Source organism: Alligator sinensis, unplaced genomic scaffold (genome assembly GCF_000455745.1).
Source record: "Alligator sinensis unplaced genomic scaffold, ASM45574v1 scaffold531_1, whole genome shotgun sequence".
Lineage (NCBI taxonomy): Eukaryota > Metazoa > Chordata > Crocodylia > Alligatoridae > Alligator > Alligator sinensis.
This window is the reverse complement of record NW_005842173.1, coordinates 643509-670812: the sequence shown is the minus strand read 5'-3', so window position 1 is coordinate 670812 and position 27304 is coordinate 643509. Positions and strand designations below refer to the sequence as shown.

General features: G+C 44.7%; 1 protein-coding gene across 2 annotated transcripts in view; it reads left to right on the top strand.

Annotated features, from left to right (window-relative positions):
• VIPR1 (vasoactive intestinal peptide receptor 1) overlaps positions 1-27304 on the top strand; it is a 108211-nt gene that overhangs the window by 27282 nt on the left and 53625 nt on the right. For both annotated transcript variants that reach the window (XM_014520981.2, XM_014520980.2), the window contains exon 2: positions 5048-5155. In XM_014520981.2, the coding sequence (XP_014376467.2) occupies positions 5048-5155 (108 nt within the window). The remainder of the gene's footprint in view (positions 1-5047; positions 5156-27304) is intronic.

Sequence of the window (27304 nt, the reverse complement as noted above, 5' to 3'; positions counted from 1 at the left end):
GGGGGGCAAATCCCCCCCCCCCCCCCCCCCCCCAATTTTCAGTTAAAAAAAAAGTAATCCTAAATCCACATTTTTCTGTGATTTCAATGAAACACCACTAATATAGAGATTCAGAGATGTTATGGGCTGGAAGGGACCTTACAAGATCATCGGGTCTAGGCCCCCTGCACTTGGGCAGGAAAGACTGCTGGGGTCAGATAATATATATAGAGATATATCTATATATGATACATCATATATATCTATATATGATATCTACATACCATTAAAAGCATCTGGATATATATCTCTCTATATATAGATGGATGATGATATATATATATATATAGATGGATGATTGCTAGGGTCAGATGATATCGATCTATAAATATATATTATCTATAGATAGATAATAAGTGCATAAGAAGTACAAGCCATCACATGAATTACTGTATTTCAGTCTTCTTTCTGTTTTGTCTCGCTATCTATGTGGTATCGTGATATCCCTGTGCTATCCTGTTTACTCCTGGATATAGAAAAGGGCTGTCTCCCTCATTTGTTTGAAGCAAAAGTAAAACGAGTAATAATTTAAGCCTGGTTCTTTTCTCTGAGCAGCTATTAACTCATTTTTTTCCTGTTGCTGCAGTGGCAGGACACTGGCTGGCAGTGCCCTCGTCTTCCTGCTTTCCCTGCAGGCATGTTATAGGATGTTTTTGGTAGTTTAGATGCTGTCTTGTAATTGTGGCAGTGTGGGGTTTTCTTTGCTTAATGAATGCCTGCAAACACAAGGGACTAGATGCAGGAAGCCGTTTCCAGCCCCGTCTCCCTCTGTTCCATTAAATATGGACCTGTATGCTTACCTTTGAACCTTAGGCTTATTGTTTGATATGGATTTGAGACCCAGACACTTTTTAAAAATCTGTTTGAAAATCCAGTTTTGAGCTGATTTTCCTGTGGTTGGCAAGGGAGAATGATATGTGGAAATGAAAATCTAATGGGGACCTGTGAAGGACCAAATATAGTGACTGTGGTGAATGGTTCCCATCAGCAGGTCATGTAGCCTGCAGGTCATAAAAATGTTGGGCCCTTGAAGCTGCCACCTCAGGATAGACTTAACATGTTCCTTGGAGGATAGGATGCCCTTGAATTTAAGATGCGCACACTTTTTCTGACTCTCCGGTTAAGTACAGACCGTCAAAAAGCCCAAGGCTGAATCAATTCAATCTTCTCAGGTCAGTCTTAACTGCGTAGATTGAACTAATAAGCAAGTGAACAGATATTCACTTTTGATTCTGGCAATGCCCTACATGCCTGAAGTAGCCCTGGCCAGAAGCCTGGGAGCGCTAGGGTATGCCTCCCTGCCTGGCTGGAGCAGACAGCTTGGGCCAAGGATAGCCCACCTACCGGTGGGGTTGGGTTGCAGGGAGCAGCAAAGAATCCTGGGATGCTGGGGGACTATGAGTTAACTTGAATCTGGGACAGAAGTTCAATAAACCGATTTAACCTAAATCAATTAAGGCTGATACTACATCCATCCAGGTTTCTCTTATACTCGTTTCGGCCACTTTAAAAGCGCTTTATGTGCACTGAACTTCTGTTGTGATACAGATTTGAACTGCTTTCTGATCACTTATACCAGTTTGTGTGCAACTTCCTCAGTGTGAGAAACAAAATAAAGCAGCAAATAAAGATGCATTTGCCAGGGTGCAATCTCTAAGACGCAAAGAAGAGCTTTAGCATTTTTCCGGACTTCCATTTAAGGCATGGGTCATTTTTAAAAGAAAAAAAATATTTTTAAAACATGCATATTCTGGTAAAAAATAAATAAATTAAAAAAATGCTACGCTTTTCCTAGGGGGGGCACTCGGAGGTGTCTTCTGATACAGTGAGGCCTCATCCATGTAGTACTTCAGGGGGGCTAAGGAGCAATGCAGCCTGCCCCCAGGCTAACTGGCTTGACCACAACTACACAGTTTCTGATCTCAGAGGCAGCCTGCCCAGGACAGCTTGGCATGCTAGAGGGCAGTAACACCCACGACCTACGAGACTTGCCCATAGTCACATGGACAATTGTGGTAATGCTGGAGCTTCAGCCCAGATCTTCAGAGTCCTGGCTTGGTCCTTCCTGGGAAAGGGGAGACCTGGCTGTGTGTCCCTGTGGTCAGGGTTACTTAGGGTTTCAACCAGTGGCCATCCAAGATAAAAAAAACCCAGGTCAGCCTCTCCCAAGGGGCTGCCGTAAGCACTGGGTTGTAAAGTTGAGCCTGTGCTCAACTGTTCCTGTGAGTCGTCTTTCATCACCACTGGGCTGGATTCCTGCCTTAGCCTCCTCATCATTCAGAACATCCCTGGTCCTATCTGGATGTCTCTTTAGAGCCACCTAAGTCTACCCGCTGATTATGGAGAGATCCCAGGGGCCAAAGTCAACCAAGTTGACTTGCCCTTCTGTGGTCAGGCACCTACATATCAGACACGAGAGCCCCTAAGTCTTGACCCTTAAGTGCACAGATTGAATGGGGCCCTGAAGAGAGGTACTAAGCAAGGCCTAGGAGTTTTCAATCTGAATTACCGCAATGAAGGAATTATGCTCTCGGTAGGGAGAGGTGGAGGGAAGTGTGAGAGAGCAGCCAGAGACCTCTACAGTAGAGCGCTGGACTGTACGAAGAAGTCAGGAACTTTGCCGAACTTCTAATACATTCATATCTCGCGCTCCTTTTGTCTCCCACCTGCACCCAGAGTTTCAGACAGTCTGTCGTAGGATAACGACTGCATCCTAAATTCCTGGGTAGATGGATGCAGAGACACTGCTAGATATAGATGCTGGGAGAGCCTGTGGTGCAATCATTCATTTTTTCCTTGGGCAACGCCCTTAACATATTCACATCTCCTGGGCACTTGGTGGGAGATAAATATGAGCCCCACCTGTGAGAACTGAGCTTTGCATCTAACGTTAAAATTTGGAAATTGAATTTTAATGAATCTGAAAGAGGAGCTTGCATTACGAAGAGAGGCCTGCGTTATTTTCCTTTCAAGCTTCAGTAAACCCACTTCAAAACTTCATTGGAAAATTTCCATTTACCCCTGTAGAAATGAAGCACGAGCTTTGAACGTAGCTTTTTTTGAAAACGGCCTAGATTAATTTTCTAGGCTAAGTGGGTTTTTTTTCTCTCTTTATTGATGTGAAATAGCAACGGTGCTGCAGTAGTTACAGATTGGTTAGGGAGGTGAGCTGTTAGATAGCACAATTCATTGATGCAAGTTAATTTAAAGGAGAAATTCCCCTGCAGTATATAATTACCCAAGACACACATCCAGACAGTTGTTGTCACAGTTCCTTGTGTTGTAACTGGGAAAATGTTTTATTAAAATCTTTCTTTTTCATAGTCGATTTCTTCCATCGGGATGCTGGTCTCAACCAACAGTCCTTTCTTTGAACTTGGGGAATCATATACGACTCCCAGCTTCCTCTTCTTTATATCGACCTAGCAAGTCAATCAGGAGCTGAAATATGTGAGAGGCAAGGATATTTTTGGGAGTGATCTCTTGTATTGGTTAAACTGCAGGGTTGGGAAAGATTTTAGACAAGTCATCGAGTGCAAAGTACTCTTCTTCCATGCTTAAAAGTTGATCTAACATATCTCCAAAAGACATCATTTCACCCCCCAAAAAATATTCTTGCTTTCTACATGTTTCCTAGACCATCACAGCTACAACATCACCCCCACCCTGCCTCAGGAACCAGAATATCCATTTCCAAGGAAATTCATACAGTCTGAGTGGGGGAAAAAAACAACTATTTCAGATCAGAATGAAAAGCCAAAATGATTCTGGGGCATAGGTTGTAGCACAGACCATATGAGGACACTTCCTCAGCCTGACGAAGGGCATTTGTGCCTGAAAGCTTGCTAAGAAGAATTTGTCCCACTATTTGAATTGGTCGAATCAAAGATACCAGATTTACCCAAAGAGCCTTGCAAGCCAAAATGTTGAAATTTCTCAGGAACAAGAACTCTGGAAAACACTGAGCCAGGATCACCAAAAGATAGTCTTTTGCTTCCATTTCAATACGCGCTTATATAAAATGAGTAGCTTAATGTAGTCCAAAAGCGGCCATGAAATGATGAACACAAAACAAAACATTGCAACATTGTGGAAATACTTTGGCTGTTTCCCTGCCAAAAATGTTGATGAAACAAACCTGTGAAATGTTTTGATTTTGACAAAACTGCATTTTTTAAATGGAAAATAGTTTGACTAAAAAAAAAAAATCGACCAGTTCTGTCTGTCTCTCCTGCTCTTGGGGTTTTATACTGGTTCTTTTCACCACACAATTGGAGTGCTTTGCACAATAAAAATTGGTAGCAATAGCTAAATCTTGAGCGGGTTTCATGGAGTATTTGTTTTTTTTCCCTTTTGGGAGGTAAACATCTGCTTCAGGAGGTGAGGTTTTGTTTTTGATGGTGTAGATGGTGCTTTCTTGCTCTTTCCTCCCAGCAAATCCACTGCACTGCAACTATAAATGTCTGTGTGCGCCCATGACAGCGGCATAAAAAACGAGCGAAGTTAGCAAGGAACGGAGGTGGTTGTCACCTCTGCCCACCTTGGTATGTTCAGCTCAGATGCTCTCATTTGCAAGGGATTTCGGGATGAAAGAGAGAGGTTTAATCTGAGCACTTTTCCCTTTTCTCACTTATCAAATGCACTAAGGCACAGCTGTCTCGTTCTTGCACAGAAACAGGCTTTTCTCCCTTTCTAGTCCTGAAGCCACCACCACTGAGGTTACTAGCCTCGGGTTAAAAGAAAATCATCTTTTAGTCTTCTCTCTCTCCTTATCCCTGTTGTATTCCTTATTCTGAGTATTTGACATACATTTTTCAGTATAAATATATATGGGCGCCGGCCTCCCCTTCCTGTTGAAGCTGGGCCTTGTGAGCAGCCAGAAGAGGGAGATATAGGGGATCAGGTGGACAAGAACAAGCCAGAGGATGCACGGTTCAATGAGGTTGCATGGGAGGGGGCATTGGGTCCATGCAGATGTATCCCATGGCCATCTTTTCTCTTTCTCCAGGTTGCAGAAGGATGTGGGACAATATCACGTGCTGGCCTTCGGCAGCAGTGGGAGAAGTGGTGGTGATGTCTTGTCCAACATATTTCAAGTTCTTCTCAGCTGCTTTGGGTGAGTTGAGCAAAGGGATGTTATGCCCTCAGCCTTCCTTTCAGAGGTTGAAAATTGAGGTGGAATAACCAGCAATCGGTGGGCCAGATTCTGCCTTCTGTCCCTCATGTCTCTGAGCAGACATGCATCCTGGTCTGTAAAGAGCAATCATTCAAGGGATGACCTAAAAGTCGCCGCCACTTGCAAAAATCCTTGATTGGGTACCAAGCCGCTTCACTGTCATGATGGGACCATCTTGCAGAAGAACCTAAACTGCCACAGAGTCCTGCATTTCCATAACAAATATGGTGTCTTGATGGTGTCAGCTGTTGTGGTGGAAGTAAGATCAGGAGGATACTCAATTAACACACCATTGCGCACCTATTTAAGATCGTACATAACTAGGTTAGGAAATCCCTGATTTTAGGTAAACTGCCTTACTTCTCTTTGGGTTTTGGGATGGGAACTATATATTTCTGAATCCATTTTTACCTGGCTACAGCAGATGACACTGAATCACTAGGACAACTTCTATGTAATTTGGGATAGAAGAAAGGAAAAACAGAATGCAAAGACCCTCACCAAATAGTTGGGTATAATCTATATATGCTCATTATCTGCCTTTCCGCTATTACCTGAGCACCTCACCATCTTTATTTAGCCTTGGGAAACCTCTCAGAGAGGGCAGTGGTCTTCTTCGCATGGTACTGAATGGTAGCTGAAGCAGAGAAAGATTAAATGATTTACCTAAGGTCATACAAGGAGTCTGTTGTGGAATAGGAATTTGAATCCAGGTTTCCAAGGGATTGTTTCTACCGTGGCATTAGTGCATCCTGGCAGAGCTGTTTCCATACACACCCTCCCACCTGCACCCACAGGCACTTGGGTGTAGGTTGGTGGGGCCAGCCCAGGTTCATCCCTAATGGTCGCTCCTAAGTATGCCAGAGACTGAGGGCTTGAGAGCATCTGTAAAGGGACACCTCCAAAGTGGTCCCAGAGTACTTCTTGGTATTGAGCATGCCTGTAGGTGTGGATGGGCAGAACAGAAGTGGGACATGCTTGGGAATGGCTTTAATGGATCATGCCACCACCACCACAGGCAAGACAAGCCTAAGGTCTGAAACTAGTGCTCTATGAAATCTTCCTTCCATTAGGAAAAGCTAATCTATAGTGGCCCCAGACAGAGTCCCATTTAACGCAATCACATTGCAATTATGCAAAGAAAATCAAATCAACATGTTTAATAAGTTCTTCATCATAAAACGTACAGTCAGAGCCTGTCATTAATTATCTGACATAGAAGATAACCGCACGACTACTCTATGTAATAAAATCTTTCTTAGGAGATAACAAATTTGGTCACCAGCTGAGAAACTAACCCAATGAACAACATTCAGGAAAAGCTAAAAGATGAAATGAATAAACTCACTGGTCTGACAATTCTGAAGACCTGCACTTAAACCTTGGTCCACGGACAAAGTAATAATGAGATGCCTGGTCTCCTCCTAACTCACTGTTCTTGGGTATGGTAACCCTTGCAGGCCTCAACTGAAATAGAGGCTACCTTGTGCTGGAGTTTGCACATGCACGTAGTAGACAACAGTCCAAACGATTGAGAAATCACAGCTTGAATGGACCAGATAAATTAAGGGTGCAAGAAAGGGAACATTATCTCCCTTTAGAGAAAGGGAACTGAAGCATAGACCACCTATGTGGCTTTACCAAGGTCCGGGAAGTGGTAGCAGAGCCCAGGACGTAGATACCAATCTCCTGAGTCCTGGTCCAATGCCAGAATGACAAAAAAACCCAAAAAACCCTTCATCCTCATGTAGATTTTTGCCCACATCTGAGAAACTTCCCCATACTTTGTCATAGATCAGCACACATCAGTTCCTGACAGGAAGAGCCAACAGCTGCAATAACATGATGTCTTTCTGGTCAGGAGGGCAGTGCACAGACACAATTTTGTGGAAAAACTGCCTCCAACTGATTCTCCAAACCCTTCTCACGAGCACAACACACACTTATTTTTTCCTAAAGATCCTCAAGAGAATTAGTAAAGCTGAGATGAAAGGACCCACATCGTGGAAACTGCAAAATTTCCAAGGAGGTTTCCAACCAAGAAAGCTTCCTACTTAGAGCATTCAACCAGAGTAAAACCAAGAGATTTTGTCTAACTTCTGCTGTATCTAGTGTCACTGGGCCTTGGAGGAGGCTCAACTAATAAAACCTGGATAGCCAGTAAGTCTATATAGTAAGGTTGTTTTATGGAGTAGGGTGATCTGAATCCAGGAAGAATGGTTAGTTGCTGATCACCTAGTGACTGGAGAAGTTATGTCAAAAGTTGTCCACTGGGACCCTGTATTATGGTATAGTACCCATCAAAGCCCTAGTTAAGCACCTAGGCAGTTGACCTGTAGCTTTTAACAAGCAGCCAAAATCCCAATACTGTAGGTATATAGAATCGGGTAAGAATAGATAAATTGGCTGTGGTTAGGTTCGGATCTGCCCATCCTGATATGCATGAAGCAAGAAAGAGATGATGAGGATGGACACAGCTGAGGAAGAATCATTGATGTCTTGTTTTACCTTGGAGTCCAGAGTAAGGATGAGTTTCAGCTAGGAGGATCTCTGCCTAAGGGAAGAGGGAGGGTCTGGAGCTTTATTAGGGACTAGATTAGTCTCATTACATGGAAAGAAAAACTGAGTCACTGACAATACTGCTGGATGTTGATGAGGTCCCCAGCACGCTAAGCAGCAGACCCAGAAGTGGACCAGAAGCACCTCTAGATCCGCTGGGGAGCATGCTGGGGGGCCCCCTTGCGTCCCCCCCAGCTTAGCGACTGGTTCCTCCTCAGTCTGGGGGGGCACCTGGGGTCCCCCTGCGGCCAATTGCCAAGCCAGGGCGGGGGCATGGGACAGGGGGAGGCCCCTGCGTTCTTCCTGGTAGACCCAGAATTGAACCAGAAGTACTTCTGGTACCAAATCAGTTAATCAAATCACTATCCCCGATTCCAAATCCAAATCTGAATCAAATACGTCCCATTTCGCACACCCCTAGGGTAGAGAGAGTGGAAATAAGATAAGCAAAAGGCCAGTACATTTGTGTCTTAATACAGACAAAAGTATCTTCTTCATATGACTCACATTTGGTTTGGGGTAAATGAAAGGTAGACTTATCCCATGGCATTTAGAAACCATAAAATGCCTTACATAGTCTTGATCTCATCCTATATTAAGGTTTTACACTGTTCATAAAATCAGAAGTGTCATCATTCATGCCATTCATCAATAACATTTAACAGGGAAGGACAAAGGTACCACTTGGCAAGTTTCTTTATGAAAGATCATTACTCATTATCATTATACCAGAGTGGTTTAGCTTTCGTTAAGTGCCTACTGCAGAAGTCACTGAAATTATTACATTCTTTATGCAGCATCTCTGATAGGACATCATCAGTTCTTTATTATAATATAAATCAGCAGCCTAAGAATGTTAAACCTAAAGTGTTTAATGGAGTCCTTAAAAAGAAATAAATCAGTCAACTGTGCGTGTCATCCTGACATGCAGAATCCCATTCAAAAAGTCAGGGGACATTCCAGGTTAAGAAATGGCTAAAAACTATTTGAGCTATATAACTATCTGATTCATTTTTGTTAGGTTGCTCCCTGGTTTATCTATTTCTCGGCTATCTCAGTTGCTTCTAACGGGGTTCTAAATTCACTCCGCTCCCTGTGAACTTGAGCTATGCAATTTCTGTTCAACTTCTCTTAAGTTGTGCGGTGTTGGCTTGCCATCTCCAAGTCCTATAAGTCAGCATTAGATCCAAGGGTTCATCTTCCTCTGCTTTCCCTATCTTCTAGAATATCTTGGAGACCTTAGTCGTAGCCCTCTCTCTCCTGGCTACAATAAATGCAATCCCTAGTTTTCCTCCTATCTACATGAATAATTGACGTCCTTTCTCTCATTCTTGATTCAGCCCTTTCCTTTGGTCTTCCTGTCATACAATGCCTAATACTGGAACCGAGAAGGTTTAGGGATTAGATCTGCCCAGGAAGACATTTTTTTTACCATTGGTGGAATTAGTGCAATATTTTTTTTGACTGACTAATAGAAAATATTCTATTAACCAAAGCTATTGTGGTAGCACTCTTCATTATACAGATAACGCACAATGCTCCTTAGTATATGTGGGGATCCATCAAAAAACAAGAGTTTCTAGGAGGTCCAACCAAGAAAACACCAATTTCTTTACAAATTTCATATCACATTTAGTAGTACTTCCTCCAGGAGGTGGTAGGTTCAGGAACAATTTCGCTGTGGCTGCATCTACATGAGAGGCTTGCTGCTCAATAGACTAGTCACAGTCTATGCACGTGCAGCAATTACTGCACAGTAGATTCATCTAATGCACTGTTTTCTAGTACCAAATTGTTCCTGGTCAGCCTGAGCAGCAGGGGGCCACAGAGGAAAAACTGTCCCAGCTCGGTGGGATGCTGCCTGCCAGCAATGTGGGGTTCTGGCCCCATCCCAGTCTCCATGGAGCAAGGAGAGCTGTCTGGGCAGCCAGGCAGCTGCCTCCTAGCCATGTAGAGGTCAAGTCCCAATTTCCACGTGGCTGGGAGGCATCTGCCCTGCAGCCAGGATGACTGTCCCTGACCTGCAAAGATTGGGACCAGCCCCCATGTCCCCTGCCAGCCCAGGACTGGCACCCAGGGGAGCTTGGAGCTCCCCCTGGCTGCCGCAGCAGGGGCAGAGCAGGGTAGGACAAGCCCTGGACTGAACTGTTCCTGTTGGGAGCAAATTTGCTCCTGACGGGCACATGTTCAGATGTGTGTGGGGGTGCAGTTTAATGAGCCTGGGTTTTTTTGCGTAGAAAACTCTGGTGCATGCATTGCATATATAGATATGCCCAGTCAGATGCAAAGACACTTTGGTGAGCCATCGTGATATCATTGCACAGTATAATGGGCTGATCTATCACGAGACACTGAAACGCAATGTTTCCCACAGTGTTTTGGGAAACTCCATGTTGATATCTTTGATACACCAGAGCTTACTACCTTCCCACCCACTTCTTGTGGCCAGTCACATCAGTTAGCTTAATCCTTCCTTAAATGTCTCACTTCTATTCCCCAGTCATTTGAGCTGGTTTTGTTGCCTGGAGTATTCCCCAACAGAAACTCCAAAGCATGTGATTGTGCCATCTCTGCAGCACTGCTTCTGTTCCTTTGGAGCTGGGTGAGCGAGCTGGGGCAGCGCGTGAATGCTTCTACGATGTTGGAAAAGGTTTGTCTGCTCCTGGAGCTGTTCTACTTCCTATAAATGTGCATGTATTCCCTGAGGCAGAGAACAGAAAGAGGGGGAGACTAAGGACTTACAAGCCTTCTGTTGGCAGACATCCATCGCCATAGGAAGCTGCCAAGCTGTGACTTCATCCACACATGTTCTGGTGGCTCTGCACAGCTCTGCTAGAGCTGCTGTGCCACCACAGCACACCGGACAGCTAGGGGCTGCAGCAGCTAGGAGAAAACATGGGTACTTCCACACGGGGTTTTCTGATGCCTTCCCTGTGGTGTTAGTTGCTGCTCTGTTGGTAGAATAAAAGGAGTCCACCTGCCCCAGGAGATATTTGTGTGTGGAAACACAATTTAGTCTGCAGACCTGAGTTTGGCAGTGCTTTGTGGCATAGATCAGGCCCAACAGACTAGATTGGGGCTTAGCCCTGGTATAAGGAAGAACAGAATTTAAGTCCCTGCTTCACTGAATATTAATTATTGATACCCAGTGGAGCAGGTTCAATGGGAGGATAGGGAGCATAGCTAATAGTCTGGTTGTCAAGGTGTCTGGATGAGATTCATCTGAATCACACAGGGCATGTCTACACATGCAGTTGTGTGCCTAAACTGAACGCTCCTTTGTTTAAGGCACATTAAGGCAATTTAGGTGCGCGTCTACACGTAGATGTGCTAATGCACATTAAGGCACATTAAATTTAGGCTGGCATAGCTAAGTCACGTTAGTGCACAAGTAGCCGTGCTAATGCAGATTCACACGGTGTATGTCCATTGATGCACACTGTAATACTCATTAAGCATCTACATGTGGGCTAATGTGACTTAGCTATGCCATTATAAATTTGGTACTTGCTTTAAGCAAGTATCAAATTTAGGCAGGTTTAGCCTAAAATTGCCATTTTTAAGGTGCATTAAGGGCACACACATGTGGACATGCACCCTTAATGCACCTTAAAAATGGTGAGTTTAGGCTAATCCTTTTTTAAAAGGCCACATGTAGACAAGCCCATAGAGCAGGTGCTTATTAGGGCTGTGCAAAACAGCACCACTTTGCTTCGACTTCTGTTTTGACGGAACAGTTTCGTTTCAAGTTTAGTTTAGTTTTGAAAGCACTGTTGCATTTTGTTTCATCAAAACAGTTTTGCTGTTTCAACACTGTTTCGACGTTTCGCCCGTTGGCTATAATGGGGAAGCACGAAACTGGAAGAGGAGCAGCCTCCTGTGATCCCAAGCAGATCAGGACCCACACCCTGGGGAGGAGTCTGGCAGAGCCCTGCAGCCCTCCTGGGCATGTGGGTGGGAGGCTGTCGCTGCCGCCTGGGACCAGCGCTGGGAGCGAAGCCAGTGGAGGGAGATGTAGTGCAGCCCCGGTGCTGTGCTCCTCTTCCCCCCACCAGGCTCAGTTCCACAGGGCTGCAAGCAGCTGGGAACCGAATCCAGAGCACAGCCCTGGTTCTGCCCACCGCCCACCACCGGGCTGAGCTCCATGGGGCTGGTGGTGCCAATCAGAGCATAGCCCTGCAGCAGGAAGCGGGGAGAGCCATGGCTGCACTCCCCGTGCTGCTGAGCCACGTGGGGCTTCGGAGCACAGCCCTGACTCTCCCCTGCTCCCACCATCTGGCTGCTGCTTCAAAACTCGAAACGTTTCGAAAGTTTGGGAACATTTCAACTGGCCTCGTTTTGTTTCGAGGCTTTTTCAAAGCCCTCTGTTTCGTTTCGATTTCACTGTTTTGAGCTCGAAAAGAGTTGAAATAGCATTGAAACGAAACAGCCGGCAATTTTCACACCTCCCTAGTGATTATACCTGGGTGTCTCATGTCACAGACGAGTGCTCTAACAGAAGCACAAGTTATTCAGCAATGGGACTCTTCATCTCTTTCGCTTTGACCAGAAATGCCATTCTGGACCTGAGCAGTTTTTTCTGTCCAAACTGATCGCTGCATTCACATAAAGTTGTGCGATCCAACGGAAGATCCTTTCACCAGAAAATTCACGTTCAGCTATACTAGAGTTTGCAACTCTCACTTGTATCTCTTAATACTCCCTTTCTTGTTTAAAACAGCTGCATCTTGCTAAACTATCACCACCACTGAACAAATGAAGCCAGTGCAGCTAAAGATCAAGGTCATGAAGCTCAGAGTATTCTTAACCATATTTCTAGCATGTAGTCACATCAGGAAAGGATGATAATAGCATGTAGACTTCAACGTGCAGATAAGACTCAATGTTGACAGGATGTTATGATGGTTGCAGCATCATATCTAGATGACCATCTCCATGCCACCGAGGATATGATTGAAAGCTCGGAGAGCAGGCATATTTTTCACAAGCCTCTGACTTTCAGTGACCCTCATCAGGACGTTAACATTTCTGTTGTAATGGTTCTAGGTTACAGGTTATAGCAAAACGTCTGCTGGCTACCCTGAGCTCCCTCTTTTAACTCACTGGGCACATTTACATGTGCCCCTTAATGTACATTAGCCTATTTTAATGTGCATTAAAGTGTCACTAAAAAAACCATGCTGTTTAGTTAATGTGCATTAAAATAGGCAAATGTGCATTAAGTGTCACTTAAAAACTGTGGGTGCCTATAAATGAGCACGGAGGCAGCTCTAACTTACTGGAATTTCAGCGCATTGGAGCAGACTCGATTAACTGAATCTGCTGGAGCATGGCAATTACCACACTCCAGCATCCTCCTGCGGCTCATGTATCAATGTCCCCGAGCTTAAAAATGATAATGGGTGCATATGATCTAAAGCTTGTCAAATGAGCTTTAGTTCAAGCACCTCCACCACCATTTTTAAGCGCAGGGACACTGATACGCAAAACACGGCAGCACTTTAATTAGAGAAGCTCTCAGAACCACTCTAATTAAAGTGCTGCCTCTACCCCTGGAGAACGTGTAAAAGTGCCCCGTGCTATTTAGTTAATGCACATTAAGACAGGCTAATGTGCATTTTCCTAGTACCTCACAGTGGAGGTACTATATTTAATGCACATTAACTAAAGCGCATTAATGCACATGTAGACGTGCCCATTGTAAAGAATTTTTTTTTTCCATTGTATATAGTCCATGCTTTTCCTTTGCTGCAGGCCACTGCTTCGTGTCCTACACTAGAGCCCACAAACACTGATTTACTGAGACGTGCCCACTCCAAGTGGTGTGGCTGTGGCTGTGACTAGGCAGTGCTTCTTTGGCTGTGACTAGGCAATACTTCTGTCACTTGTGTGAAACCCTAGCTGGCATAATCTACAGCAACCTGCGTTTGCCTTCTCACCTTCACTCTGTGATCTAGCCAGCTTTTATTGCCGTGAATGATTTCTTAGATTGATTTCCATGGTGATTATCCTGGCTGCTTTCTTCAGTAATCCAAACAAGTGTGTAACTTTAAAAAAAAAAAAAAAAAAAAGTCATATAACTGGAGGCTTATGGGCATTAGATACCAGCTGTAAAAATGAGTAGTCACACCTCACGTCACTTCTGAAATGAATATGTATGTGCAGCAATGTATTGGGTACTTCTGTACATTTAGTTTTCAGTCTTGATGTTTTTTGTTTTACCGGATTTAAGAAAGTGACTTTTTATTTTTTCACAGTGATTGATGGCAACAGTGAGTTATTTTTTTCTTTGCTACAGAGAGCGTATGATCTGTTAGCCAATGTATAGGGCTAAGGTCTCACCTGTACTAGAATAATGCAACTAAGCGTAAGGACATATGAACTGGCCACCATCGGGTAAAAGAGGTCAGGACTTTTTTTCTCCATAAGTTGCTCTGTGGTAGCTATTTTCACATATGCTCTTACCCTGGGATATATGGAATTTGAACCGTAGTAACTTACCCCTCTTTTATTAAGAGCTAAGCTGTGGAGTTTGGCTTTCATCTACCACCCAGTATGAGTGGGCAGAATGGAACAGCTGGTGCACAGTAAATCCCTGATCCTTTCCCTCCAGCATATCTCTGTGCCTTAAGTGGAACACAATGAAGTAGTGCAAGCCTAGTGTAGATACATTTAAACCATTTTTTGCCCTCACTTCTAGGTATCCACTGCTTGTAATCAACCAAGTTAAACCAGTATAAGTGACTGTTGCTTGACTGAAATGCACTGCATTAAGAGATTTTGCTGGTCTAATTAGGGCCTTGTTAGACTTACGCTATAAGCTGAACAAATGTTAATCGGTTTAGTGCAGTTCAGCTTAGTGGAGCAGTTACACATTAAGGGAAAAAAACCTGCTCTGATTTCCTCTCACCTGCACAGCTGTGACTTTCCAGTAGAGACCTGATGAGCAGGGGCAGGACAAGGAGCTAGGGGAAGGACAGGCTCCCTGCTTCCTCAGGGCAGAGCAGGTGCTGCAGCCCCAGTGCCTGGAAGCCATAGTTTCTCCAGCCACCACTCTGACCAGCTCTGCTCTTTCTGGGTCCAAGTTGAGGAGGGAACAACACCGCTCAGATGGACTTCGCTCCCCACTGGGAGCAGAGCCGGCTGGGTCCACACAGGAGAGCCTCTCCAGCTCGGCCCTGGCTGGCTCTGCTCCTGGCGGAAGCAGAACCACTCAGAGCAAGCGGTGATGGGAGGCACAGTGGGCTCACTGCCTCCTGGGATACTGGAGGGCTTCAACTTGGGCAGAAAAGCTACAGAGAATGGCAACAAATGAATAAAACAGGAGCAAATTAACCAGATTGGAGATAATGTTACCTGGAGTGGGGTAACATGAAGCCAAATATGGACTGCTTTAAGCCACTTAAAAGGTGTTAACATGCAACCAGTCCAAGGGTTAAGATGATTGTATTCCACCTATTAGGTCTCCAAATGGACCTAAGTGCAATTCTGTTTCATCCTGTTCAAGTCCCTGAAGATCCATTAATGCTTCTGCTTTCGTAACACACCATCGTCTTACTAAGACTGAGTCACAAAAAAGGGGCAAGGGGGGAGGAGAACCCACCCACCTTTTCCAATAACTATTTTTCAGGGCCTCAAGCACGGGATGAAACAGAACGGCACTTAGGCACCTTAATCCACTTATGTGCCTAATAGGTGGAATAGAATCTGGCCCCATGTGAATGCATCTTTTCTGTTCCTGACGTTGCCATCAGGCCATGTTCTGCAATTCACTTAAGGCCTGACTTTTGCAACCAGTGAGCATTCAGAGTATCTAATAGGAGCTGCAGGGACTCCCTCTAAAAGGTAGGCTTTCGTCCTTTCAGTGCCTCGGTTTCCCCATTTATGAAAGGAGCAGAATTGCATTCACCTACTTCACAAGAAAATTGTGAGCCTTAATTAATATTTCTTAACAGTATTCCCAACCTCAAGCATACAAAAAATGTGAACTGTACCCCCAAATTCATGAGATTTAAAATTGAAAAGTGACTCTATGTGCACTGGATATAGTTAATGTTGCTCGACACTTCCTATTATATGACTTCATTTTCAGTTGCAGCTGTTCCATGGAGAAACTCTATTGCCTCCACGCTTTTGGTCAGCTGAGACCCAGCCCAGGCTTCTACCACTTGAGGTTCTGGAGCAAACAATAGCAGTAGAAAGTTGTTACCTTCATGATGGCTCAACCACTACAGCATGCACACATGTACACTCACATTTCACAGCTGTTTGCTAGATGACAAAGGAATGCTGTGATTCCAGGATCCTGGATTTGGTTCTAGATGCCTTAAGTGATTAAAGACCCTTCTGCCCTTGACCCATCCAGTGCATCTCCATCTCCTCCCTGTATGAATACCCCCTACTCCTGCCCTTCTCCTTGACCTAGTTCTGTCCATCCTCCCATATCCTGTCCTTCCTCTGATTACTTCCTGTTTCCTATTCCTGTTGCTTTCTTTGGCTCCTGGCCAGGTGTCTCCACACTATTCCTGTCCTTTTGCTCCACCATCCCTGCCTTATTCCACATACTGCTACCCTACTCTGCCCTACTTCTGCTCCTGTCTGTCTCTCTCCCACCTGACCACATTCAAAATGAACAGAGAATCGCACAGCGACAGAAATACGGGACTGGCCAGGACCTCAGGAGGACGCATCTAGTCCAATCCCCTGTTCAAGGCAGATTCACCTGGTTTAAACCACCCCAGTCAAGTGTTCTTACCTGCACTTAAAAACTTCTAAGGATAAAGATTCTGCATCCTCTCTAGGTTATCTGCTCCAGTACTTAACCGCCCTAACAGCCAGAAACTTCTTCCTAATATCTGCTCTAAATCTTCCTTGTTGCAGTTTCACCCCATTACCTTTTGTCTTGTGTCCTGTGGAGAACAGTTGATCACCAGTCTCTTTCTAACAACCATTATCAGCGCCCTCCTCCCTGCCCCATCTTTTCTTCTCCAGACTAAATAATCTCAACTCTTCCAAACTTGCCACTTCTCCAGACTAAATAATCCCAACTCGTCCAAACTTGCCACTTCTCCAGACTAAATAATCCCAACTCGTCCAAACTTGCCATGTATGTCATCATTTCTAGACCTCTCATCATTTTGGTTCCTCTCCCTTAGACTCTTTCCAATTTATCCACCTCTTTCTTGAAATGTGGTGGTGCCCAAAACTGAACACAGTAATCCAAGTGAGGCCCCAGTGGTGAACAGAATGGAAGGATCGCTCCCCGTGACTGCGTGCGGCACTCTCATTAATACAGCTCTGTTACTAGGTTTTTTGGCAATGATATGCTCTGAATGATGCGATTGTGTAAAGTAACACTTATGATGCTTATGATTTGCATATGCACTTTAGAGTGTTTTGCATCAGATGTGCCTTCTTTGAAGCATTGCCAGAGATGATGCAAAGGATTGCGGGAATCATCTGTAACTTAGAGGACTCAGACATAGGCCAGCAAAAGTAAGGCATGACTGAGCTGCTAGACTAAATGGAAAAGCAAAAAAGATGGGAATGGGTGACAGAGAATAGGGAATTGGACCATAAACTAGACTGAACTCCTCTTTGTCCGGCATGTCTGGTCCACCAAAGCAAGCTCTCGTCAGCCACAAACACAAAGTGCATAGGTAAAACTTTCCAAAGTGTCTTAAGTCAGGTCAGCACTGTTGAAAATGTCATCCTGCATCTCCACTCTCCTCTTTCTTACCAACATGCAAACTTGGCATGCCTCTCGTGAAGTCAGCTCTTGCCTCCTATTTACACCAATGACTAGTGCCTGGAATATGGCCCTGCACACTTACCTGAAGCAGGAAGACCACATTGTTGATTTGACGGCTCTCTAAATAAGCAGCAACTAGAAGACCCTGAATTTGATGTGAACCAATTACAGGCACTTTAAATAGAGGCGGGTCAACAGGTATTAAATAGATATGGGATATTTTTTCCTATTTTGAGAATCCACATTCATACTTTCCTATTATACCTCCAAGAGCCTAACTAGGCCATTTTCTGTTTGTGGTTGAAATCTTTTTTTTTCTTATCTCCTTGGATTTTTAGACCAATAGAAATAAGTCGAGAGACCACGGAAAGCCTTGTGCCACCCCTTTTTGAGGCTGTGCCAGGAGTTATTTTAAATGCATTGATTCCAACTATGTCCCAGTCACTATGGGGCCCTATATACAAGACAGATCATATTATTCCTGGCACCTTGCTAAGTGTTTTTACCCAGGTAAAGCATGATTGGCAGACAGGTTATAAATTTGACATAACATATCTGCAGCATGGTGCTACTGTACAGAGCTCTGGCAGTTGTATCCTCTCGGTCTTCTCTACTTTCCATATATTCAGCTAAACCCTTTCATCATTATCTGCCTTTATTGCTCTGGGTATTACCACTTTATAGGGGATGTGGTAACTGAATCAAGTTGAACATGACAAGAGAAGATCCATCACACATGAGTCATTGCCTGTCAAAGACCGATCCCCTACAGTCACAAGTTAAAGCAAATTTGTGCCACCCACCATCACCACCCTGCACGTATCTAAAACAAAAGGAAGCACCTAGCGTGGAGATTATGACCCTAATTCTGCAAATGGGGCCATCCGTGCTAATAAAATTAAACGTGTGGTTAACATTTGACAAGATCTGGGCCAGAGCAATTTGATTGTCTGCTGCCTTTAGCCTTGTGTAGTCAGCTTACACCAACGCAAAGGGGGTATAAAACAGAACAGTCAAAATCAGTAAAAAGCATCTTTTTGGCAGAACCGCATTCATGGTTGCTGATACCAAAGGAATAATTTTTCACTTATTTAAAAACAGTCTTTCTTATTGTTTTTCCTTTAAAACATTTTTAATTTTCAGTCGTTTAACCACATTCCTCTCATTCTTTTCTTTTTTCTTTTTCTATTTCCCTATTGAAATGGGGGAGGGATAAAAGAGCAAGGGAGGAAAGGAAGGTCGGAGAAGAGAGAACTGGACCCATGACAATTTTTTTTCACCAGGTAAAGCATGACTGGCAGGCAGGTTATACATTTGTCATAATGTATCTGCAGCATGGTGCTACTGTACAAAGCTCTGGCAATTGTATCCTCTCGATCTTTGCTTTCCAGAAAAAAAAAACAGAAAAAATAAAAATGGTAAATAGTTTATTTGGTAAAATTTTCATTTTTCCCCCCAATAAAAAGGTGATTTTTGCTGAAAACCCTTCTAAACTGAGAAACTCAACCCAACTCAAGTGCAGCGTTCCCCTCCCTCTCTTTTGTGCAGGGACTACAGGAGGGTTGAGGCAGGGAGAAGCAGGTGTGGCTTCTGCAGACAAATGCTGATTTTTGCATTCACATTCATACCTTGTGAACAGTGCGCCCGTGTTAAATGACTAGATACTCCCATACAAAGCAATGCAATTGCTAGAAGAGCCAGGTGGCTTTCCAAGATAAAAAATGCCTTGTTTGAAATTTGGTTTCACCTTAGACTTTGGGGATTTGCTCATAACAAGCGTGTCACCATGGCTGTCCAGCAAAATATTGGCAATTAAAATGCTCAGAGTTTTTTGTTAAACGCACTTGTGCCTCTTTAATGCACTTGTCAACTAGGCTATGCATCCCCACATAAATGATAACAAGCTGCTTCTGCCACTGCTAAGTGCGGTTAATCCTTTAGATAGAGCGGTAGAGCCGTATGCTTGCAGATGTGAAGGCCCTGCATTCAAATCCTGTTAGCCTATAATTCGTCAAGCTGTGACATCTCTGCTTAAGGAGAACTTGGGGATTTTGTACTTGGAAATGGTCTTTATCATGCACTGCTATGGTAGTCTCTAAAGATTGCAGTTGAAATTGGACCCCTATTGTGCACTATGCTATGAGGTCCCTTTTAAATTATTTTAAAATGTCACTGATTTGAATACTGGTGCTAAGGACTGCAGTCATGGGGATTAAAACTTTCAAGCTAGAGAACAAGTAAGATATAATTTCTAAAGAGCATCACTCCTCATCCTATTCCCATTGCCACCAATATTAGAGCCCTCATAGCGTAGCCGTTGCCAGATCCAGATAAGAACGTGATATGACGGAGGCCTACAAAATCCTGACTGGCATGGAGAAAGTAAATAGGAATTTACTATTTATCACCTTCCATAGTACTAGAGCTAGGGGGCACACAAGGAATTCATTACGATTCAGGTTTCAAACAAATAACGGGAATTTCTTTTTCACACGCATAACTATTTTGTGAGACTTATCGCCGCAGGATGTTGCAGGGGCTGATCATTTTAACCAAGTTTTAAAAGCGACTCGACACATCCATGCAAGATATCAGTTACTTATTAGCTTTATATTCCATCTTTCCCAAGGGCGGCCTCCAACAAAAGACAAAACTTATCAAAGCAGAGTCAAATGGGCGGACGCTGGGCAGGTCCACCAGTGAGTATTAAACATGATAGTCAAAGGTAAAGCCTCAGAGTTAGGACTTCCTGGGACTTGGAGTGCTGGAAGTCAAAAGAGAAGAGAGATTGGGGACAGATAAGTCTGAACCAGCCCGACATAGCTTCTTTTCCCGTCAGCAAGCCGTCATGGCACTGTGAGACCGAATGCTGGGCTGGATGGACCGATGATCTGTCCATCTTAAGAATGCAGGTCATGTCGGAGAGCGATGATGAGTAAGTTATTTTCCCTTCTTCGAACTCCAGAGAAACCTGCACTGGAGTCTTACAGTGCTATACCTAATTAGGCAAAAAAAAAAATGGTGCAGTTTGCATAAAACAAATGGGAGGGGGAGAACGATGCACATTTACTAGGAGAGTAGAGATCTCCTCCATTGGCCGTGCACCATAGGGGAAGCAGAGGAACAGCACGTAGTGTTCAGCAAAGCAGGAGCAGCGGGAAAATAACTGGCCGTGTCAATGCAGTGGAGCAGAGCTGTGGCCGTAAGCACTGGAGACCGAACCAATGTAAAAAAATAAGTCACTGAGGCACTGGATATTTCTGTATGTCCTGCAGTATTTTGACACCACGAGGCAGGCTTGCTTCTGCGCTTGCTAGATTTGGTGTAGACTGCAGCCGCAGCAATATTTAAAGAGTGATTCTATCAGGGCAAGACTCAGTCAGATAGGAAGAGGCCTTTTGGCCGGAGGCACAGCTTCTGAAATTATCTTTAAGAAAAGTAACTGCCAGCATTTCTCAGAGATCTAATCACCTGCATATTGAGTAAAGCTGAGCTTGCAAAACTTTTTGCAAATATCATCTGGTGGCTCCCAACAACGTGACATCTCCCCAGTGATAAATATCCTCCTAATGAGATGCATCAACCAATGCATCTCGTGTAAAACTAAGGAAGCGATACTCCTGCTGTACTCAGCACTGGTGAGACCGCGACTGGAGTACTGCATCCAGTTCTGGGCGCTGCATTTCAATAAGGACGTGGAAACACTTTGAGAGGGTTCAGAGAAGAACCATCCATATGGTCAAGGGCTTGCAAGGCAGAGGGACCTGGGCCTCTTTAGCCTAAAGAAGAGAAGGCTGAAAGGGGACTTGATAGCAGCTTACCGCTATATCAGAGGAGTGCATCAGGAGCTCGTGAGCAACCGTTCAGTAGGGCACCCCCAGGGAAGACCAGGACCAATGGATACAAACTCCTGGAAGGCCACTTCAGGCTTAATACCAGGAAAAACTCCTTCACAGTCAGGGTGTCCAGACTGTGGAAGAAACTCCCTGCAGAGGTGGTGCAGTCGCCTACCCTGGAGGTTTGCAAGAGGAGACTGGACGGTCACCTCTCCGGGGTCACCGGGCCCCAGTTGTCTTTCCTGCCTAGTGCGGGGGGGCTGGACCCGACGATCTTCCAAGGGCCCTTCCAGCCCCTGACATCTATGAATCTGTGAAGGCAGGATCACCCCTGTCTAAACCATCCTATGCAAGAGCATGCCTAACCTGTTCTACAAATTGCACGACCAACCCTCTTGCACAGCTACTGAGCACACAACCCCGAAGCACCAAGAACACCCTAACGTGCCACCGGTGGGATGAGGGCACTATCCATGTCCTGTCACTGCGCAGACGGAAGTTGCGTGTTAACTACACGCAAGAGATCCAAGAGATCTTTTGGATCTTTCTGTTACGAGAAGTGGGGGAAAAAATGTAGTAGAGCCAGTCCTGTATAATAACTAATCTAGATTATTATCTCACGGTGAAGTCCGGGCCCCAAGAGACTCGGTGTATTTTCTTTTTCCCATTGGCTTCAGGGGAGCCACAATTCCCCGTGATGTATGGCAAGAGTTTTTAGATGTCCTGGTCAGGCTGCAGTGGGTATCTGCACCCGCTGAGAGACTGAAAAGAAGTTAAGAATGAGAACGCTATCACCAGTAGTTTGTAACACTTAACTATTGTCTGACCCTATTATTTAGCTAGCTCTCAACCGTCGCCTACTCAAGTCCAACGCATTTGTGTAACGATTCTCTCTGTTGTTCTCTCGGCTCCGCTGGCTTCTCGCTGCCCTTCCATTACACTGCCAGCAAATTGCTTAGCCTCTCGTTAGCGGCCCAGGTGACCTAATCGGTAGTTTCTTCAGTTCACATCTCTTCCACGGTCACTCCCAACTAAGTTTATACTCCAGGAAATTCAATTTCCAAGTTCTGCTTTCTGTATAGAAAAGCTGTTCTGCAAATAATGAAGTGAAAGCATTCACCAACATTTTATTCTCCCCTTATAATTAAATTCCCTTGGAGCAGGATTCATTCTGTTTTTATCGTTCTGCTCCAGTGCCTCGCTCCAGACAAGTTTCTCAGAGATCAAGATGGCTTAAAGGCAGAAAAGACGTGCCTCTTTCTATTAGTTTTCTATAGAATATTCTAAATAGATTCTTCTTATGTGTTATAATTACATATGCCATTTGTGACCAACCTCTGCCCAATGAAAGAATTATATATGCAGGGGTTTGGTATTGGTAAGCTGTTTTTTAGTGTATGCATTGCTCTACATTTATGTTAGGGACGGCTGAAAAGTGCTTCCACTTGGAGAGGATGGGGTGGGCAATTGTGATTGTCAGAAACCAGCCACAGATAACGCTCTGTTCCTGGGGAGATCTGGGATTTGGTAAAGGGAGGTATTATGGGGGCAGCAACTGTTGCTGCAGGGGTGGCTGCTCCCATCTCCCCCCACCCACCCGGACAGACAGACCACCCCATGGGAACAGCAGCAAAAGGGGATGTAACCATGCCACTTCATCCCCTCCAGATCCTCTCCTGGCTCTGTTTCCCGCACAGATGACTTGTCCACTTATGGCAGAAAATCCCATTGTCCCTGAGGAGCAGAGTTGTCAACTCCAATCTTCATCCTAGGCAGTTCCTTTAAATAGAGCATCAACCAGATTGAAAACTGGGACTGAGAGCGTAGACTTGACTGAGTATTTTGTATGGGAAGAAGCCAGCATACATCAAAGGGCGGGTGGGTCAGGTGCTTGCATTACCCCGTGGTGCTGAAGAGATGCACTGCGACATCCTTTGCCAATCGGTTTCCTGAAACCTGGTGGCTTCATGCCAGGGTATATCATACTGTTGATGTCGCAGTGGGAGACAGAAACAGCCAAGCCATTATCTACCAAGATGGGTTGGAATACCCTAGCCAATCTAAAATGGTACAAAGTGATACCCATGGATGCAGCAGTAGGAGATCAGGTGATGAGAAGTAACGGCATGTTTGGGTCCTGGCCTGTCAGGGGTTGAAGCCAGAGTACAATGAGAAGGATTCAATGAGTCCTTGTGCTAAAGAAAGTGCGCGCTATCCTTCAGTAGGCCTTGAACTTGTGTAGAGTTGGGGTCTTCCCCGTGGAACCAGGGTCCTGAGTCTTTCTGGTTGGCAGGGATTTGGGGTTGTTTTAGGTGATGCCGTGTTAAAGCCCTTTTGGGCAGTAATGTCCTCAGTAATGTCCTTGACTCTGAAGAGCAGGACCAGCCACATGGATGCAGTTGAGATGAGATTTTGCCCTTTGGCCCTCTTCATTGTGAATGCTGAAATATCCCAGAGTGACAAGTCCTGAGGTCGTTCATCACCATCACCAACAAGGTGTCAGCAAACTCCCTTATGAACCTGCCAGTCTTAGGTGGCCTGCATAGGAGCATAAAATCCATAGTAGTTATAGGTCTGGTTCCTTTCTTCAGATGCTGAATGTGAACAAATTGTCTTACCTGAGGCCTCTTTTTTTTTGGTTGCCTGAATACAAAATGGATGCAGGACCAACTGCTTTTTTACCCAATTTGAGGCTGTGCTGGGCGCGTCACCTTGGGGATCATGCATTGCTCAGCTTCAGTTTTTGTTCGTGTTGCTTTGTGCTACATTTTCTAGCCTCTACTTAAAATAATGGCCCCAGTCAGATGATAAGTAGCCAATATCTGATATCTGTTTTCTTACATCTGTAGCTTTCTTGGACAATTCCCTCTCTAGTTGAAGTGATAAATATATTTATTTGTTCAGGACTATGACCTGATAAAGTGCCCGGGGTGGGTGAAACGGGAGCGCTCTTTCTCTCTCGAGTGCTCGTGTGTGCTGCATACATGGTGCCAGAGCAGTGATGGACATCGTCATAATAGCAACCATAATGCTTGATTAAAACTGAGCCCAAGAAACAGGTCATGCATCAGTGGCTTTAAATATCTACTCCCGTGCATTTTGTTCTGTGAAGCATCATGGAAGCGATGACTGGCCATGTACAAGCTGCAACGCTTATTGTTCGGCAAGTACAGCCAAAGAAGGCTTTACACTTTTGTGATCGTTGTTCTTTGAGGCTGCCCAACCAAATGTGATACAACCGCTACGTGCTTGAAAAGAACAGAGCTCATTAAGGGCTGACTCCATGATGGAGTCCTGCACTTAGGATGGAGCCAATCCCATGTGCCGCTACACCCTGGGGACCAACCGGCTAAGCAGCTGCTCTGCAGAAAAGGCCCTGGGTGTGACAGTGGACAATAAGCTGAATAGGAGCCAGCAGTGTGCCCTTGGTACCAAGGGAGCTAATGGCATCCTGAGCTGCATTGGTAGGTGTGTTACCAGCAGATCGAGGGAAGCGATTATTCCCCTCTATTCAGCACTGGTGAGGCCACATCTGGAGTCCTGTGTCCAGTTTTGAGGCCCCTGTTATAGAAAGAATGTGGACACATTGGTAAAGTCTAGCAGGTGGCAATGAAAATGGTTTGGGGGTTGGGGCACATGACTTCCGAAGAGAGGCTGAGGGAACTGGGCTTATTTAGTCTGGAGAAGACCGAGGGGGGATTGAATAGCAGCCTTCACCTCCCTGCAGGGGGTTGCAAAGAGCATGGAGCTGGACTGGTCTCAGTGGGGGCAGATGACAGGACAAGGAGCAATGGGCGCAAGTTGCAGCAAAGAAATTTAGGTTGGATATTAGGAAAAAAAATCTCACGAGGAGGGTAGTAAAACACTGGAACATGTTACCCAGAGAGGTGGTGGAGGTGTTTAAGGCCCAGGTAGACAAACAAAGCCTTGGCTGGGATGATGTAGTTGGGGCTGGTCCTGCTCACCCAGAGAGGGTGGTGAGGTTTTTAAGGCCCAGGTAGACAAACAAACCCTTGGCTGGGATGATGTAGCTGGGGCTGGTCCTGCTTTGAGCAGGGCGTTGGACTAGATGTGACCTCCGGAGGTCCCTTCCAGCCCTCGTTGTCTATGATTCTGCGGAGCTGTACCACTGTGGTACCACAAGGCTATGGATAAACAGGGGACCTCTAGTCTTCACAACTTTCCTTCTGGAGCCTTCCACCAGCACTGGGTTCACATCCAAAAGTCTTCATACTTCCTTAACTGTAAAAACAATAATAAGACAACAGTGCAGTCTTCCCAGGGAATTTATGGACTCTCCTTCACTGGAGGTTTTCAACAGGCATCTATTTGGGTTGGTTTAGGAACAGCGGATCCTGCATCTGTGCCAGGGGGCTGGTCTAAATAACCTTCAAGGTCCCTGTCAACCCTTGGAGTCTACCATTTCCATCCTTGTCAACGGTGAGATGGATCTCTGCTTTGCTGCTGTTGTAGTAGCTCCATAGGCCTGGCTGAGGTCTCCTTGAAAATGTGATTGTGCAAATGAAAATTTTCATCCGGCTTCCAAAAATATTTAGAAGTGAATGGGAAGTAAAGCTGCGTAGTAGTCAGCAGTGATAGCAACCCCAAAGACCCCGCTGCAGAGCTTCAAATGCCCAGACAGTGAGATGGCATAGCAATCTGCTTGATTTTTTTCCATTTTCTTTATCCAGCCTCTGATATCAATCCATTTACTTAGTCCAGGAATACTTAGTCAGGGTGTCGTGGCACCCTGGAGTACTGCCAGATCCTTTGAAAGGTGCCACAAGGTGTGAAGAGATTAAAATAAATGCAGGCTGAAGGTTGTTCCTGGCTGGCCAATTCCCCACACCCACTGCTCAGCCCCTCTGCAAGGAAATCACCACTGTAATGTATATTATAAGGCATGGTAGAGCTGCCTCTTAAAGACTATCTAAATTGGAGATGCATAGGCTTTAATGATCCCAAGCTTACTTCATCAGATCAGTGCCTAATGAACTGAGCTTGGGTTCACAAAAGCTGTCACATCTCTGATCTGGTTAGGCTAAGGTGCAAATCTGCCTTGCCATCTGCTGGACTTCAGACTAGCATGACTAACTACCTCTCTCTAATATAGAAATTAGTTTTTGAAATAGGATGCTATTCAATGCACAAAGTTATGGAGGGGTGCCTGGGGTCCAGTGAAGCATGCCTCAAGTCCAAAAAAATGTTGAGAGCCACTGCCTTACATTATATCTCATTAGCACCAAAATGATGCCTGCTCCTAAATCAAAGTATAATGGAAGGACGCTTTTATAAACAGTTTATGTAGCTTTTATACCCGCTTCTGTTCACTTGCCCATTGCTTCATGTCGCTGTGCTTGGAGTTCTGCTCCTACCTTCTTTCCTTAAGAAAAAGTTTTGAAGCAGATATTTAATCCTTATTTCTCATCCCCAGCACTTATTGCAACTAGTTTACTTCAAAATGATAGATCTACGTGGAAAACAGAGGAGTCAAATCTTTGTTTATTGCCCAAATGAGAATAGAGGAGAAAAAAGCAGTTGCTGAGATTTGTAATGGCTTTAGGTAATTCTGTTTGCATCACTTGGATAGGGACTGCTGTTGTGAAGATATAAATGATGAGTTTAACATGTAGGAGGAACAGTGAAAAGGAAATGAAAAAGAGCTATTAGCTCATCCTCCCCGTTTTGCGTAGGTTCAGGATTGTGCCCTAAATAAAGTGGCCAATGAAGAGAAAAGTTAATTGCAAGTATTTTTGCAAGTGGTAAGTCTTGATTAAGTTTGGGAGAATATGAGCCATACATCATTTGTTTAATTGGAAAGTTTGTGCTTTTGAAGTGATGTTCATACACACAGTCACAGAAAGCAAAGTTACAACACTGCAGCGAAGAAGGGTTTTAATAAAGCACTGAAATGTCAAGTCCAGGACTAAATGCAGCTCGTTT